The 18614-nt window shown below is 55.8% G+C and overlaps 1 protein-coding gene across 1 annotated transcript; it reads left to right on the forward strand.

Moving 5' to 3' along the window:
- Positions 1 to 12884: 12884 nt before the first annotated feature.
- Positions 12885 to 18254, forward strand: LEP (leptin). The gene is made up of 3 exons (XM_073332325.1): positions 12885 to 12915; positions 15330 to 15500; positions 17149 to 18254. The coding sequence occupies exons 2-3, from the start codon at positions 15357 to 15359 to the stop codon at positions 17509 to 17511; spliced, it is 507 nt and encodes a 168-aa protein (XP_073188426.1). The 5' UTR covers positions 12885 to 12915; positions 15330 to 15356; the 3' UTR covers positions 17512 to 18254.
- Positions 18255 to 18614: the final 360 nt, after the last annotated feature.

The raw sequence follows: 18614 nt of genomic DNA on the forward strand, positions 1-18614 counted from the left end.
AAGGGGGTGGCTTTGCAAGAGACTGAATAACCCCCTCAAGGATGGAGCTCAAAACTGGGTTTAGCAGGCCGTTGATTTCACGGAGGGAGGGAGGAGAAAATGAATACAAAACAAATCTGGTCTATTTCTTGTTTTGAGCCACTTCATCTACCTTTATACATCTTGCTGGCAGCAGACAGTGCAGTACGACTGCTGGCCATCGTCATCTCCTGGGTGCTCGGCAGCAGACGGTGCAGTATGACTGCTGGCCATCATCTTCTGCTGGCTGCTGATTAAAAGATGGTGCACTGCCGGTAGGACTCAATCGCCATGAGACGACACTTAAAAGGGAAATGACCTGGCTGAGTCACTCCCATGTTTGCCTGGGTGCCCCTGACCTCATCAAGGTTGGTTAAAAGAGCACCCAGGACTACGTCAATGACGGCTACCAGTCAGACTGCACTGTCCGCTGCCAAAAGGCAATGAGCTGCTGCTGTATAGCAATGCAGTACCGCGTCTGCCAGCACCCAGGAGACATACCGTGATGGTGAGCTGAGCGGGCTCCATGCTTGCCGTGGTATGGCATCTGCTCGGGTAACCCAGGAAAAAAGGAGCGAAACGATTGTCTGCCGTTGCTTTCATGGAGGGAGGGAGGGAGGGAAGGAGGGCCTGACGGTATGTACCCAGAACCACCCGCGACAATGTTTTAGCCCCATCAGGCATTGGGATTTCTACCCAGAATTCAAATGGGCGGCGGAGACTGCAGGAACTGTGGGATAGCCACCCACAGTGCAACGCTCCGGAAGTCGACGCTTGCCTCGGTCCTGTGGACGCACTCTGCTGACTACATGCACTTAGAGCATTTGTGGGGGGACACACACAATCGACTGTATAAAAACACTTTCTACACAGCCGACTTCTATAAATTCGACCTAATTTCATAGTGTAGACATACCCTTAGATTCATCATGCCAGGATAAAACAGCTTCTTTGTTACCTAACTGGTCACTCAGATGTCCAAACAACACAGTTCTCTTAAAGTGATCCAGCCTCAGGCCTCCATCCAGGTACCCCTGTCAAATATGATGAAAATTTCTGTAAATCTTATTTCATCATATAAAAGAACAGGTTCTACCCCAAAAGATAGGACGCATCACCTCCCAGGTTATTGCATATTCCAGATCTTACCCAAATACACACTATAGCCAATTCTTATTAACTAAACTAAAATTTATTAAAAAACAAAAGAGAGAGAGTATGGTTCAAAGATCAATATACAAACAGACAGGAGTTCAATTCGTTGAGGTTCAGATTCACAGCAGAAATGGAGCTTTGTAGTCACAAAGAGTTCCTTTAGAATTCAAATAATAGGTCATAGGCCAATGTTCAAATCTCATACTCAGGGCGTACCAGCATAACTGGGACCTCAAAGTCTTGCAACTTAAACTTCCCCTGACAAAGCCTAAGCAGATCTGAGATGACAGAATCAGGACCCAAGGATCTTTTATTCAATTTCCTGTCTTTTGACAAGTTGGAGTTCCGCAGGGAACAAATGGTCATCAGGATGACTTTGCAGGAGGTCCATCACTGGTACTCAGCTGTACGAATTAACATACGGCCCTTTGCTTGTTCCTCCCCCATTCACAGTACATATCAAAGAGTGATAAATACCGAGATATCCCATGTTTACAATTAATTTAAATGCTAGGATTTTCTTTTGACCTCTGAATTATCAGAATACAGCATAGACAGGGATCTTTGATTACATTGTCCTGACCCTACTCATACATATGTAAATACACAAAAACACAACGGTTATCTCCCAACATGTCTTTTGAGGATTATTTATTTTGCAGGATGTTTAACCCTTTCTACCCATGTGTCACAGCACTGAATCCAGCAGCTGAATTCTAGGCCTACCCGCAGAAGGATCCCTCCTGGTCCAGTGAGGGCCTTGTGGGTCATGGTGTTGCAAGGTCCTGGGGAAGGCTGCAGGTGAGAGAAGGGACCCGGTGTCAGGAAAGGACTCCCCGAGTGAAACCTTGGGGGATCAGAGAGTGGCTGGTGATCCCCCCAGAAGTACCACCGGTGGGATGTCCTTCCTTCTGAACATCAGGGGGTTCAGCGCACCCAGCGAGAGCTGCTGCAGAACATTTACCACCCCAGAGATTCACAGGGGACCACCCTTTTGAGTTGGTGTGTGGAAGGAGAGGGAGGGAACCCCTGGACTTGAAGAGAAACAAATGGGGAAATGGTGGTGGATTCTGAACTATCGTTCTGGAGAAAGCTCATTGAGCTCATGGCCAGGATGAGACTAGCCGGGAGGCCCAGGAACTGCAAAAGGGCTGGTCCAACAATGTTCCTGATCCTGATCGGGGACCAGAAGAGGAGTCTCAGCTCTGTGCAATGTCAACGTAATGAAGCTGTACTTTAACAGGGAAACCTGTTGGTGCATGTGTGGGGCAGGGAAAGGAGAAGGGGAAAGGGAATCTCTCTCCTAAGCCAGGAGCCGACCTCCTGCTGGACTCAATTTCCTCTCTGACCAACTCACCCCTGCCCAGAGATCAGAGGGGCTCATTAATCTACCCGTCCATGGGCCGGGGAGGGGAGGTGTTCCCCATTCACGGTCTCTGGGAAAAGAGCCCGAGATCCAGCCTGGGATCTGGAAAGAGAGGTCAGTGACATGCTGGCATTAAGGGTGATCCAGCCGCCTGCCAGACCTGGGCCTCCCCTGTGGTGCTGGTTCCCGAGAAAGACGGGTCGATCGGACCCGGTGTGCACTATTGGAAGCTCAGTGCCGTCACTGTGTTCGACGCCTGCCCCATGCCCAGGACTGACAAAGTCCAGACAAGGTGGGATGGGGAGCCTTACCTCACTGCCATGAATCTCACCAGGGGCTACTGGCAGGTGCCTTTGGACCCAATTGCTGGGTTGAAATCTGCTCCCATTAGCCCTATAGGGATCTGAGTTCCTGGTCCTACCTTTTGGCCACAACAGGGTGCCTGCCACCTCCCAGTGCCCGGGGGATCTGTGACTGAGGGAGGTGGAGGACTGTGCCTGGCTACATTCATAATATCTGTGCCTTCAGTCCGACCTGGGAGAACTGTGTGTCCCAGTGAAGAGGGGGCTGGGATGCCTCCGGGATGCAGGACGGATGATAGAGGCCGGAAAGGGTAAGATGAGGGTGGCAGAGGTGTCGTACCTGGGCCACAAGGTGGGAAGTGGCTGCCTAAAGCCAGAGCCAGCCAAGCTGAAGGTAACCAGGGACTGGCCCATTCCTCAACCAAGAGACAGGCCCAGGCCTCTAATGGGATGGCAGGGTACTACAGAAGGATTGGACCCCACTTTAGCTCCCATTACGAAGATTGAAAAGTTGGATAAGCCAGACAAGGTGGTCTGGACCGAGCAGTGCAGAGGGCTCGCTGTGCACTGAATGAGGCTCTAACCCAGGGGCTGGTGCTGGTAAACCCAGACTTGGACAAACCCTTATGGTGTTCACCAACACACCTCAGATGCAGGGCTGGGCACGGTGCTGATGCAGGCCAATCCGAAGGGGAAGAGACACCCCATTGTGTATCTGAGCAAGAAACTGCTTCTCTGGGAGCAGAACTAGGTGAAAGGAATGTTTGGCCCTGGGATGGGCTCTTAAAAAGCTTCAGCAGTATTGTGACGTTCTGTATCTCGGGGGAATACCCTACACCCCCATGATCATCCTTATACTAGGATTGTGTGGTATCCAATGCCATGTTTGTCATGTCGGGTGTGTTCAGAAGGCTCATGATGCACTGAGCATTGTTGTTATAGTAATGTTACAGGTTGTAATTTCATGTATATAGCTATGAGGCTGAAAATGTGTCCTCATGGCTTAAAACGAGCCCAGACAAAACTCTCCAGGAACAGAGGGGCAGTTCACACCTCATCAGGGCATGTATGGGACAAACCCAGCCCAGCCTCACAGGAACAAAGGACACTGGCCTAGGCAGCAACAAAGAATCTGTTGGATTCTCAAGTGAGTCACCCCCCTTCCTTTGGCAAGTTTGGGACTGCAATGAGGTAATGCTCACCTGACTCTGAAGAGGGTGGGGGCAAAGCCAAGAGGGAAGAAAGGACATGATAAAAGGGAGAGTCGTTTTGCCATGCTCTTCCTCTCTCTTCCACCTACATCTACAGACACCACCACCACAAAGGGACTGAAGTGCTGATCAAAAGGGAGAGCCTGACTGAAGCGCTGATCAAAGGGGAGAGCCTGGCTGAAGGGCGACCAGCCAGCCTGTGGTGAGAAGCATCTAAGTTTGTAAGGGCACTGAAAGTGTTAAGATCAGTTTAGAATGCGTTTTGCTTTTATTTCATTTGACCAAATCTGACTTCTTTTGCTTTGACTTATAATCACTTACTTAAAATCTATCTTTGTAGTTAATAAACCTGTTAGTTTTACCTGAAGCAGTGTGTTTGGTTTGAAGCGTGTCAGAAACTCTCCTTGGGATAACAAGCCTGGTACATATCAATTTCTTTGTTAAATTGACGAACTTATATAAGCTCGCAGCATCCAGCAGGTATAACTGGACATAGGCACCGAATTCCCCTCTGTCCCATGGGTTCTTGACCCCCCACATCCCCTGGTCCCACCCCTGCCTGCCCTGCCCCACCCCAACTCCACCCCCTTCCCCCAAGTCCCCGCCCTGCCCCGCCTCTTTATCGTCTCCTCTCTCTAGTGTGCTGCGTCCCCCCTCCTCCCCCTCCCTCCAGGAAAGTCCTAAGTGCCGCCAAACGGCTGTTAGGTGGTGGGTGGGAAGCGCTGGGAGGGGGAAGAGTGGGGAAGTGGCACGCTCAGGGGAGGAGGAGGCGAGGAGGGGATGGGGGTAGGGGTAGGGGGAACTTGACTGCCAGTGGGTGCAAAACACCCACTAATTTTTCCCAGTGGGTGCTGCAGCCCCACAGCACCCACAGAGTCAGCACCTATGTAACTGGACACTGCAAGACGGAGATTCCTAGGGTTGTGTCTGGGAGCGGAGGTATTGGCTGGTGTCATTCGGTTGCACAAGCCAAGGAGCAGCTGACATGCCAGAGGCCGTGTGTGAGCAGCTCAGGAGTGGGGGTTCTCACAGCAGAGCAGGGTCAGGCTGGCTCCCAGAGTCAAGGACTGGGGTGACCTCGCGGATCACAGGTCCAGGTAACACCAGGGGAACGTCACGGTGGTGCAGCGAGCAGGGTGCATGAGCAGCTTGTTATTCCAAGTGGCGTTCACATTTTAAGCTCTGATATTCGTGATTTTAAGTGAGTCTTAAGTGCAGTGGCTAAGAACAGTCAGGAGGAGGTCACAGTTTTGTTATTTTCTGTTTGTTTATTTGAGGCGAGGGAGATAAGCACAAGAAAGCAGGAAAATGACTCCCAGTGAGGCAGCTACAAAACTAGAGCTGGCCAGACTGGAAGCGGCAGAGAAGGAAAAGGACCACGAGTTTCAGATGTGGCAGGCAGAAAGGAGGCTCAAAGAAGCAGCTGTGGCCAGGGAAACTATGGAGGCAGAGGCAGCCAGGGAGGCAGCCAGAGAGGAGGCTGCCCACAGAAGGGCCAGGGAAGAAAGAGGAGCGAGAGAGCGAAAAAACAAACTGGACCTGCTAGAGAAGCAGAACCAGAGGCCACTGACCCTGACAACTCCCATCACTCCAAAAATCCACAAGTGGGAACACGTGTGTCCTGTATACAGTGAGGAGGAGGATATTGCTGAATATCTGACTGCTTCAAAAGGCCTGTGTGTAATACATGAAATCCCCGATGATAAGAGAGTTTCTTCCCTGATTGCGAAATTAACGGATGCAGCTCCAATGCCTGTGAGAACAGAGGAATTGCAACCAGGAAATTGCCAGGTGGTCGTTTGCCAGAATACAAATGCCCCAACTATCAGAGGGGAGGTGTTTCCCCCAGGCTGGTGAGACACAGAGCCTGATGCGAAAGCTGCAGGGAAAAGGTGACTCTGATCAAAGGGTAAACACACCTAGCCCACAGAGCACAGATCACAGTCCTCTAGGAAAAGGAGGCAAGGAAGGACTCAGTGCTAGGAGGGGGAAACACAAGGTAAGGAGTAACTGGACACTGCAAGACGGAGGTTCTGAGGGTTGTGTCCAGGACCAGACATATTGGCTAGTGTCATTTGCTTGCACAACCAAGGAGCAGCTGACATGCCAGAGGCCGTGTGTGACCAGCCCAGGAGTGGGGGTTCTCACAGCAGAGCAGAGTCAGGCTGGCTCCCAAAGTCGAGGACTGGGGTGACCTAGCCGATCACCGGTCCGGAAAACACCAGAGGGGAACGTCACACGTGTCTATTGGGCAGTGCTTTATGGTGTACACCGACCACTCACCCTGATGTGGCTGCACCGGATGAAAAGAGCTAATGCCAAACTCCATACGGAGCCGGGAGAGAGCATGGGGCCTGAGCGTCCGTGACAGCTAGATGATCACAATGGGTCCTTCTGCCTTTGGAACGTGGTGCGTGTGCGGTACCTGGGCGCCTCACTCTCTCAAGCACGTTTATCCCCCCACTGCTCGAGGCTCTGTGACGTACCCCAGCTCACGCAGGCAGGCTGGGCCAGAGCAGGGACCTGAATCCACCTCTCCCAAGTTCTAGGCTAGTGGCCTGACCCCGTGCAATCCTTCCTCTCAGGTGGCGACGTCAGAGAGAACTTCTGAACAGGAGCAGAAACAGGATCGGCACCAAAGTTTTTGGATCAGGCCCATGGGGGGTCAGATTTTCAATTCCTCAGCCGCTGCCACTGGCCAGCCCCAAAGCGGACCCACAGTCCTGAGCCCTTTAGAAAAGCTGACCCTGGCTGGGGCTGCTGAGCGCTTGCAACTCTGGCCTCCTGGGAACGCATTCCACACAAGGGAAGCATGTCGGTCTCGGGGCCGGAGCTCCAGGCTGGTGGCTGAGACGGACTGAGAAAAGACCAGTGTAGGTAGGACCAAGGAACCCAGCTTTGCTGGCGCAGCATCTGCCTTACTGCCTTTCCCTGGCGGACGGAAAGCTGCCAATAGAGCTGGTGAGATCATTCGTTCTTTGTTCCTGGCTTTTTGTGAGGTTCGCCCGTCTTTCCATTACACACAGTCCCAAGCGATTTATCCAGGCCTGAAGCTGGGGGCTGGGGCCCCTGCCTAACCCAAAGCAGAACTGGGGAATAAAACACTTCTCTAAGCCTGATTCTCCACTGCCTGGCACCTTGTGGTCACTGACCCCAGGACCCAGCGGTTGCCCCACTGTGAGCCAGAAGCATGTCACGAGGGTGAATGATGGCATGGCACTGAGTGCCTGGCATTGCTCAGTCAGGCCCCTTTTCCACCTCCATTGCGGATCCCCAGGTGATCTACCCACTGATTTACAAATGCTGGACCAAGAACCAATCCTAGTTTTACTGGAACACAAGAGAGTTAGTCTGGATTTACACTGGTGTAACTCAGGTCAGGATCTGGCTCTGTACACACAGAAATACCCATAGCCCACCACTGAAGTGCAGTCACTTCTTGGGTGAAACCTGTCAACCGTTTAACACACCACAGGAACACTGCGCCCAAAAGCATTTGCAAGTGCTGCCATCTTTCAGCCTGCGGTTCAAATGGCGAAGTTTCCCTTCCGAAACGACTGGTCTTTAGTGTTGCCGGTGGGAATGTCTGCTGAGTTCCACCCCAGAAGTGGCTGCATTTCAGAGGTTGGTGATTGATGGGCTCAGGAATCATTTGGATAAAAACCACTTTAGAAACAGATTGTTCCAAGACAATGACACATTCAGGCTAGAAATAAGGGGCATATTGTAAACAGTGAGGTTCATTATAGATTCGTGTTATAGTGATCCTCTGGTCTGGCTTCCCATAGAACACCGCCCTTGGGACTGCCCTGATTGCCCCAGAGCAGCTCTTGGGAGAAAACCATCCAATCTTGATTTCAAAGTTTGCCACTGATGGTGAATTGCCGGGGTTGGGTGCTCACTAATCTGTCATCACTTGTCCAGCCCTCGGTAAATTGCTCCAATGGCTAGTTACCCTCCCTGTTAAAATTTTGCTTTATTTCTCGTCTGAACTGGTCTACCTGCAGCTTCCAGTGTCAGATCTTGTTACTCCTTTCTCTGCCAGGCTGCAGAGCCCTCCATGGTCCATTTCTGGAGCCCTGACTGTGCTCAGGTCACCCCTGAACCCTCTCTTTGTTGTGCTGAAGGGATCGACGCTCCTTAGCCATTGGAACAGCTGCCCTAGGGATGGGGACCTTAAAGCCACATGGGGGCGTCTCTTTCTAAAAGCTCTGCTCTCACTCAGCCAGGGCTGAGGGCAGGACCCTGGGTGGGTTCTCGGCCTGGGCTATGCAGGAGGGCAAACTAGGTGCCCATAGGGGTCTGCCCTTAGCCATCTATGGCTCTGCCAGAGGGACAAGGAGGGGGACCGGCCTCTCCCGCAGAGCTGCTGTGGCTGCTGTTACTCAGCGAGGGCTCCAGGAGGCTGCACATGGGCGCCACGCCAGCTGCGTTGCGTGAGCTCCGATAAAACCCGCAAACAGCGGGCGCGGGCGGAGACGTGCCCCTGACCGTGCCGCTGGACTGGCCTCCTGGCAGCTGGGATCTCGGGGGCAGGTCGGAGGGCTCAGCCCTGCCCAGCCCTGCCTTGCACGCTGGCCCCATTGACGTCAATGGAATTGCTCACGTGAGGAGGGATTGCTCAGATGAGTAAATCTGGCAGGGTTGGGGCCCACCCCGTTGACATAGCAGAGAACAAACTGTGAAGACACACCAGGCTCCGGGACGGCAGCTGGTGAACAATGTTGCAGACGTCCCCGCTCAGCCCCCAGGGACACGGCCAAAAGCTATTTCCTGCCAGAGGAAACGAAGCCCTGGCTGGTTTCTATTCCCTTCCCGCCAAAACGCCCGAGGAGTCACACTCACTGCCCCACCGGGCCCGGGACTGGCTTCACTCCAGCTTGGGGCAGTGTCATACCTAGGGCAGCCATTCAGAGCCCCCTGGGACGGCCCAGAGAACAGCCTCAGACATGAGAGGCTTTCTGGCATTTTTGTCCTGGCCCTCACTGAGCGGCCCGTGGACTGGCCCCGGGCTCAGTGTAGGAAGGCAGCGAGCCTGTCCCTGGTGTCAGAACGAGTGACAAACACTGGACGAGAGACTTCTGCCCCTGCCCGGGAATGCCACACGGCGCTTCTGCACTCCCAGAGAAAGGATCACGCTTGGTCTTCTGTCCGTATTTCTACAGACCCCTCCGTGCAGGACCTCTAACAATGGCGCCCTGCCTGGGGCCTCTGGGCACTGTAATTAATAAGAAGATAAGAACGGCCAGACCGGGTCAGACCAAAGGTCCATCCAGCCTGGTGTCCTGTCTGCCGACAGGTTTCAGAGCAGCAGCCGTGTCAGTCTGTATTCACAAAAAGAAAAGGAGGACTTGTGGCACCTTAATTTGTTCGTCTCTAAGGTGCCGCAAGTCCTCCTTTTCTGTCTGCCGACAGCGGCCAATGCCAGGAGACTGACCAGAACAGATAATCGTCAAGTGATCCATCCCCTGTCACCCATAATATTAATCATAATTAATAATAAATAGCCTTCTAGGTTTTGTCCTTGTTAATGTGTGTAAAATTTCTCTTTCAAGGCTGTAGATAGAGATCTCTATAGATTTTCATGGGTAATTAAATCCTTTCTATTAGATTTGTTTTTAAAAAACCCCTAAACCATCCAGGAGCAGGGATCACATGGGGAGTGTTTGGAACCAGGGTCTGCACACAGATCTGTATTTTATACGCCATGTGCCAGTCGCACGGGTACTCAGAGTGTGTCTGGCTGCGATGTCTGTGCGCACGGCGTGGGTCTGGCCCTGTGTGTGCATCTTCCCCCTGGGTCTGGTCACCGGCTTGAGTTTGTGTTTCTCCCTAGAGATTTTTTAGAAGCAGCTCAACCCTCGGGGCTCTTGTAAAACTTGCCCCATGCTCCAGCCCTGCCCATCCCGCTCCCTGGCCGCGTGTGCCCGGGGAGAGGGATTGGGCCTTTGGGAGCCTCGCCAGCGGTTCCCTGCTCGCCAGGCAACACAGCCGTGGACATCAAAGGAGCTGAGCCCCAGCCTTGCGGAGAGCTGGGGGGCAGCCAGGCGGCAGGAGGGATGGCCTGCGGGCATGGGCCGGAGCAGGACCGGGAAGGGATGTCGAGAGGTTTCAGGGGGCAGTCCAAGGCGCGGAGGGCCGCATCCCTTCGGGGGAGGGGTTGGGTCGCCGACTTGTTGTTTTCTTGGGGAGGGGGGCAAACATCCCCGTGTCATCAGCTGTATTCACAAAGGAGCGCCACCCGGGACTTTCACATCGGCTTCCTTTCTTGGGTGTTTAAACAGAGCGCGGGAGAGCCCGAAATGTTCCGGTGGATCCGAAGCGAGGTGCCCGGGGCTGGCTTTACACAAACAAGCACCTACTGGAATCGAAGCTTTAGTCCGCCTCGTCGGAGAGCTCCCAGCTGCTCGCGGGGGGCAGGCAGAGCTCCGTGGCCGGCCCCGGGCCCCTTGCCTGGCCGGAGAGCAGCTCTGGCTTTGTGCCCGGAGCGCGCTGCGCCAGGGAGGAGTTTGAAGTCTGTTTTTAAAATCTCGTCCTGCCGGGGGCAGTTTCCTTGCACAGCTCCAACGGTTCCTTGCACAAGGCGCTGGCTTCCCTAACGAAAAGGGGCAAAAAGGTCCCGCCGCTGACCTCAGAGGCCTGTCTTCACCCCCCGCTAATCCCCCCGCGCGCTCCCACCCTCTGCGCGGCTTTTTAAAACAACTCGCGGCTCGGTTTGCAAAATGTAGGGAAGCAAAATCAAACTCCCTTTAAGGGGACATGGAATTAACACGCGGTCTATTTCCTGGACAACGGGGTTAGCGATTGCTGCGGGACCAGAGCCAACACGAAGGGTTTATTTGTTCCTGGACAGATTTATTTATCCCTTGTCCCGAAAGCAAAGCTCCACCCGGGCTGGGTTAATCTTCAACCGATTGAGCGCCTCCGTTGCGCGCTCTCGCTCCTGTTTTTGTTTCGCTTTTAAAATCCAGCGCGTGAAATGTTTTTTCGGGAAATTAAATCGGATCTTTTCAAAGTGGATTCCAAAACTGGCCCTCTCCTGGCAGGAAAATTCGATCATTCGGATTGTCCAGTCTACCCCAGTCTAGACTAGGGGAGGGGATACGAATTCTCTGTCCAGATCGCGTTTCTGTGACACTTGAGAATGCAGAAGGTATTCGGTTTATTCAGAACGAAACTCAGGCTGGAAAAAATAAACACAAGTTTTCAAGAGAAGAGGAAAGTTGGAAACGGATCCCACTGCTCCTGGCACGTCCGAGGCGCTGGATGTGGGGCTGCTGATCCAAGGGGAAAGGGTGTGTTGTCTGCACAACGAAGTGCAATTCTTGTTCAAACTCGTTGTCTCATAGGAAAGAATTAATAGCACAGAAACGTCCTCAGCGCGTGTGACCAGCAGCACACCAGGCGTACAGCGCCGAGCGCCGCTCCTCCGGACACGCCTCCTTGGGTAACTGTCCCTAGCGACTCCTGGCTGTTCATATCGATCCAGGCTGGAGGGCGCAACCTTAGCTTATTGCCTCGCCAAAAGCACTTCCCGTTGTAGGAGTTTAAAACGCCGGAGGCTAAATAATCAATTGTGAAACCACAGTAACATGTCACGGTCCGTAAACCCGACTGGCCAGCCAGGGACCCGCCGGGGTTCGCCTCGCCCGGGGCCTGGGGCTTTCACAGCACGTTACAAACATTGACTGGTTACACCACAAACACACAGCCCCACGCTAGAGAGCGAGAGAGAAATGGGTGAGGTGTGTGGGGATAGACAGAGAGGGTGTGGGGGGATAGATAGATAGATAGATAGATAGATAGATAGATAGATAGATAGATAGATAGATAGATAGATAGATAGATAGATAGAGGGTGTGTGTGGGGATAGACAGAGGGGGTGTTTGGAGACAGATAGATAGGGGGTGTGGGGAGGGGTGGATAGAGGGGGGGTATGGGGATAGATCGAGGGGTGCAGGAACCGGTGGATGGGGGGGAGGTATGGGGATAGTTCGAGGGGTGCAGGGACGGATGGATAGAGGGGGGGGTATGGAGATAGTTCGAGGGGTGCAGGGATGGATGGATAGAGGGGGGATGGGGATAGATAGAGGGGTGCAGGAACCGGTGGATAGAGGGGGGATGGGGATAGATCGAGGGGTGCAGGGACGGATGAATAGAGGGGGGGTATGGGGATAGATCGAGGGGTGCAGGGACGGATGGATAGAGGGGGGATGGGGATAGATAGAGGGGTGCAGGAACCGGTGGATAGAGGGGGGATGGGGATAGATCGAGGGGTGCAGGGACGGATGAATAGAGGGGGGGTATGGGGATAGATCGAGGGGTGCAGGAACCAGTGGATGGGTGGGGTATGGGGATAGTTCGAGGGGTGCAGGGACGGATGGATAGAGGGGGGATGGGGATAGTTCGAGGGGTGCAGGGACGGATGGATAGAGGGGGGATGGGGATAGATCGAGGGCGTGCGGGGAGGGATGGGTGGGGGACGGATGGGCATAGATAGCGGGGATATTTCCACAGGGACACCTTTATCGTACACAAGGCGAGAGGAAGCGGGAAGTCGAAGGGGAGAAGTTACATTAACGCGATCTGATCAAGTGACAGCAGCAGCAGCCGGCGGGGCGACCCCGGGGTTCGCGTCTGCCCCCCGCGCGGCCCGCGGGCTGTCGGGGGGCGGCGGAGGGGGTGGGACGGCCGGGGCGCCCCGCGCTGCCGCCGGCCCGGCTCTTCTCTCGCTCTGCAGCGCCGGGCGAAGCGGAGGAGGGGTGCGATGAGTAACCCTTGTGCAATGCTGCCGCGGCTCTATATAAGCCGGCCCGGCCCGACATGGAGCCAGCGCAGCGCGGAGGGCGAAGGGAGCCGGGAGGTAAGGTGGGGGCCCCCTTCCCTTCCCCTCCGTCCCGCCCGGGGCGCTGGGCCCCAGGCTGGCCCCCCGCCGCAGCTCAGCTGGGGGTTGCCCTGCTCTGCCCCAGCCCCGACAGGGGGAAGGCAGCGGGAGCCCAGCGCTTCTGCCCTGGCTGGGGACGGGGAAGGAGCCTCTCTGGGGCCATGGAGTTTAAAAGCTGCCAGGCGGGGGTGGACGGTGGCCCCGTGGGTAGGGCAGGGGCTCGGGGGAGCTGGGTTCCCTGCCTGGCTCTGCCAGCCATAGCCCCGGTCTGTGCCTCAGTTTCCCCTGCTGCAAAATGGGACTGAGGCTCGGAGGTCTGTGCAGGGAGAGTGCCAGGTGGCACTTTTGTGTTAATGGGGCTGTCGGGGGGGGGGCGGGGGGGTGTATCATGTAGGGCAAGACAGTATTCACCCCTACCAAGGAGGTGTGGGGAAGGAGCCCCATAGTCCTGGTGATCTGAAGCCCCGCTGGACAGGGGGCTCCCAAGGGGGTCTTGAGAAGCCGCAGCTCAGGGCAAGGGAGGAAGCAGGAGAGACAGGGAGGAAGATGGGAGAAAAGGGTCAAGGAAAGTGACCAGGTGGGGGAGGCTAATAGTGAGCTAGGGGCCCAGTGCCACACAGCCAGGTCTGGAAGGCGGCTTGGGATCAAGAGGTCCCAGGGGAGCCGGAGTCTCCTCTCACCCATGCTGGGGGGAGTCGGGAGCTAGCTTAGCGTGAGGCCTGGGGGGTGCAGAGGGGCTGTCAGCAGGACACTGGGGTCTATCTCAGCCCTGCCAAGCTGCCAGGGGACTTTACCTGGCCAGGTATAAAACCAGTGTCCCTGCCCAGGCCCAGAGCACTGTGCTAACTGGCTCTCTGCACCAGGTCCCTTGCTCTGCTTCTCCCCACACAGAGATGCTGGGGCTGTGAGAAGCCCTGGCTGCAGACGGTGAGCCAGTTGTGTTTCACTGTCAGGCCTGGTTTATTCCTGCTAGGGGAAAGGTGCCTGATTAAGCCAGGTGCTGGGGTCCAGTGGCCGCACGTCCCCCTGGCCTTGTGTCCCCCTTGTCTTGACTGCCCATGCGCCCGACCTTTCTGCTCCACACCACGTGGTCCCCTTGCCAAGGGGAAGGTCTGGTGGTGGAGGTGTTGGGCTGGATGAGGGAGATCTGGGGTCTGGCCCTGGGCAAGTCGGTTAAACTCAGCTCCCCACCTGTACAGCGGAGGTGATGTTACTGCCTGACCTCATGGCGCCTGCCTGCACAGTAGAGACAGGACCTCGCCAGGCCCCCAGGCAGCTCTGTCCAGCTTTGCGAGCCAAGGGCCTCTCGACCCGCTTTAACCCAGCTAGTGCAATGCCCATGGCAGTGCAGATGTGGCAGCATAGACCCTGGCACAGGCTAGCAACAACCCCGACACAAGCCTGCCGGGGCCCCGGGTGCATACTCGATTGCTGGCCACCACTTCTTCAGCAAGAGGCAGTCCTGCCGGGAATCTCAGCCCGAGCCTTTGCAGGCCACAGGGCAGGGAGCCCTGCCAGGAATCTCAAACCGAAACCTTGACACATCATGCACGGTGCAGAGCCGCACGGGCCTGTGGCCACCAGCGAACGAGAAAAGAATGCACAGCGAGGGGGGAGGGGTGCCCAGGCAGCCGCCAAGCCCGCGAGAGGGTAAGATGAGGACATGGGAGCGGAAGGGAGTCGCTCTCTGCCTGAGCACAGCTTGGGGTCAAAGCACTGCTGTGAAGGGTGGGCTTGTGGCTGACGGCTGGACTGGGGTCAGGAGCTCTTGGTTCAGGTCCCAGCTCTGACACACCCTGCCCCTGGGAGCATGGGGGAGCCATTTAATCCCTCCACTCCCCATCAGGGCTATGGCCTAGCAACTCCTCTCTATCCCACCCCCTGGCTAGCCAGCCTGGCAGCTCTTTGGGGAGAGCCTGTCTCTCCCCGGGGATGCGCAGCCCCCAGCCCCAGAGGCCCCGATCTCGGGTAGGTGCAGCCCAAATCACTCATACGTTTGCTCCACACTCCCATGGAGAGCTGCGAGTGTAAGGTGTGTTGCACAGACCATGCTGCAGGCCTTCACCTCCCCGTCCTGTGTCACGCTGCTTTAACCCCTGGGGGTGCAGACGGCCTGCACGTGCCTGTGCAATGCAACGCCCCCAGGTGCCTCGTCAGCAGCTGGGACCCCTGGCTCGACTGGCACAGGCTCCAGGGCTTGGTTAAAAGACCCAGCTGAGAGCCAGAAGAAGATTTGTGGGGGTTGCTCCTTCATCTGATGGCCTGGTGCCCCATTGGAGAGGAGGGCAGCCCCAGCATGGGGCAGCACCCCACAGCTCTCAGACCTCCTGGGAGGCCATGTCTCTGGGAGTCTGCAAACACCTGTTTAACTTGCATCGCTCTTGCCTGTTTAGGGCCTTAGCAAAGGAGGTGGGAGGAAAATGCGGTGTCCCAGCCTGCCGCTCTGTGGGCTGCTCTGGTTTTGGCTGCCTCTCTTCTACAGCCGGCCGGTGAAAATCGACAAGGTCAAGGCCGACACCAAAAACCTCACACGAACCATCATAGCCCGGATCCAGGAGCACCAGGTACGTCGGGGCGAGCTGGGTGGAGGATCAGTGGGGCGATCGGGTCAGCTCACAGAACGATTCCTCTCCCGGCACTGCTGTATTTCACCCTCGGGGCACGAACAGGCTCCTGGGGCCAGGACCTCTGCTGGTGGTAGCTAGAGAAGCTAGTGGGCCCCACCAGCTGAGCATCCGGCCCAGGGAATCAAAGCTGGAGATGACTGCGGGTGCCAGGTCGACGAGTCTGTAACTGCCCACCCCGCCCTGAGTCCCTTCCCCTGGGGGACAGTTCCACTGTCCCTGAGCTTGCTGGAAGGGAGCCTTCCCCGAGGGTCAGTATAAATCTCCCTTGCTCCCTGGGACAGCCCTTCACTCCCCTCTGCTGAGCACAGGCAGCTGGGGTGTCACATCCTGGCTGCTGTCCTTATCTCTGAGCCAGAGAACACACACATACTTCCTAGTATGTGCTACTTCCATCATCTGCCTTCTGCTCCAAACCCTTCAGCGCCTCTCCTCCCTAGCACGGAGGGGCCCAGGCCTAGGCTGGCTGTCCAGGTGAGTTCTCCCCCGAGGCACTGCTCCAGGGATCTCCGTGCGTGCCTCAGACCTCCCATCAAAGGCTCTCGATGCTCCAAGCCCCTGGCACTCACTGAGCAGGTTAGGAGGTGCCCAAGGATGGTCACATGACAGTGGCAGAGAGGCAAGAAGGAGCCAGCTCCCAGGCTCTGTGGTTTAACTGCCCGTCCTTCCTGCAGCCCCAAAGTGAGCCATTTCCTGCCAGGTGCTGTGAACTCTCACTTGACTTTGCCACTGTATGCCCCGACACGGCCCACCATGCTGCATTCCTACCTGGGGGCAGTGGCGGATTAGCCAATGGGCCAACGGGGCCCATGCCCAGGGTCCCCGGCCAATAGTGGGGCCCTGGAAAAAATCCACTGCTGGGCAGAGGAAGCCCGGAGCCCTGGCAGGAGCACCGTGTGGGTGGGTCAGGGGAAGCCGCAGTGCCCGGAGCCCGGCCTTGGCCCCGGGATTGGAGGTGCTCTCGCTCACTGCCACGGCCTCAGGGCTCTCACTCCCCGCTGCAGCCCTGGGGCAGTGATGGTGGGGAAAGAGCTTCTCTGGTCTGGGGGCGGGGAAGCAGAAAGGAGCAAAGTGGTTGTGGAGCCGCAGTGGTGGGGGGGCAGAATGGGGTGAGACCGCAGATGGAAGGGGTAAGGAGGACCCCCCCCCTTGCTCTGGCCAAGGGCCCCATGAAACCGTAATCTGCCTCTGCTTGGGGGAATCCCACCAGGTAACTCTCTGGTTGAAGCCAGGGCAGGAGGCATCAGGAGGCAGTTAGAGCAAGCCCCTGTTTGTGACCTAGACACATGGCACATGTGTTTCCTCCTCCCGCCCCACATCACACATGCTGCAGAGAGTGCCTTCAAAGGCAGCATAGCAAAGGGGCCCATCCGTTCCTCGGCTGCTGGCGTGTCCTTCCCAACGCCTTTGTGATGGCCTTGTTTGACATGTCCCAAGGAAGAGCATGCAGACCTTTCTAGAGCTGTCTGAGCTGCCGGGGCTGATCCCTGGAGCGTAGAAGTGCCACAGTCCTTAGCCAAACAGCCCCTGTAGAGAAGAGAGGGCAGCCCTGCGCTAGCGCGGCTAACTAGCCTTCTCCTCCATGCAGCTCTTCCCTCTGAACTTGAAGATAAATGGGCTTGACTTCATCCCCGGAGAGCGACCTTTGGAGAGCTTAGACTCCATGGACGAGACCTTGCAGATATTCCAGAGGATCCTCCCCAGCCTGCCCATGGAAAACATGCCAGTAGCACAAATCTTCAACGACATAGAGAACCTCCGGAGTCTGATCCAGACCTTGGGTTCTCACCTCGGTTGCACCGTCCACAAATCCTCTAACCTGGACGCCCTGGGGAATCTGACCGAGCTGCTGACGACCTCTCCTTACACGGCCGCCGTGGTGGCGCTGGACCGGCTCCAGAAGTGCCTGCACAGCATCGTCAAACATCTGGATCACATTCAGCGCTGCTAGAGGAGAACGGCTGCATCACGAGCTGACTGAAAGCCTAGAACAGGACGTCTGTGTGCTAGGTTCTCCCGTGAGTCAGCTTCAGAGCACGACCTCTGGCCCGCTGCTCTGAATGTCAGAATTTTCATTCCCACCCGTTCTTCCCCTGAGAGAAAACGCACCAAGGACTTTACCTGGTGCCAGGACATATCCTCCTCGCTGTCCTTCTAGCAAGGAGCAGAATCCTGAGGCCTGAGAACTCTCACCGCCGCTGGAAGTTTGCAAACACAGTTTGTCTGTAATCTGAACGGTTGTCTATATTTCGGAGAAAAGTTTCCTGCTCCCCTGTAAGGAGCACCATGCCCGGCTATCCAGGAGCTACCATCCTGCCTTTGTTGTAGGAAGTCTATGCCTGGAGCAGTTTTCCAGTATTTATTTATTGTCTCTATATATTTTAATTTAAGTTTGAAACGGGCCGCACTGACCCAGTGGCCTCTCTGTGGCGCTGTGCGTCTGGGGGGGGTGTGGAGCCTAGCGTCCTCTTCCTGGGCCAAGAAACGGGGGAGCGTTACATACGTGGCCCACTCCGCCTGTTGGGAGGGGAACAGAGGTTTAGTATCACTCCTTCTGGATGACTTGAAAGCGGCAAGGTCCCACCCAGCCCAAAGTGACTTGGGGCTGGTGGAAAACTCCATGGAGGTGTGACCTGTTCGCTTGTTGACATGTGTATTTATTGCTTCTATGATCTGCTTTGAAGTAAAGTTAATTCCTCTGCAGCTGTGCTGTTCCAATCTCCCCAACAATAGGATTTCATTGCCTTTCAGTTTGGACCTGGAAAACTCGGGCACAATTTGCTCAGAGAAACCAGCAAGTGTCTTAGCGCTTTTGGTCTAAAGCACCGATCAGTACCAGGTCCTGTCCAGAGTCGGGCCCGTCGGTGTGCGTTCGTTCCAGCCAGCTCAGGGGTGCCTGGGTTTCATGCTGGGGGCAAGGCTGCCTGCAGGGGCACCGGGCTCTCAGAGGGACAGCCTGTCACAGAGTCCCTGGGCGATGCTCTGGAACTGCTCCCTATGAAGCCAGGCAGGACTCTGGGGAAGTCTCCTTCCTGTGAGCAGCCTGTCTGCAGG

Source organism: Lepidochelys kempii, chromosome 1 (genome assembly GCF_965140285.1).
Source record: "Lepidochelys kempii isolate rLepKem1 chromosome 1, rLepKem1.hap1, whole genome shotgun sequence".
NCBI classification, from domain to species: Eukaryota; Metazoa; Chordata; order Testudines; family Cheloniidae; genus Lepidochelys; species Lepidochelys kempii.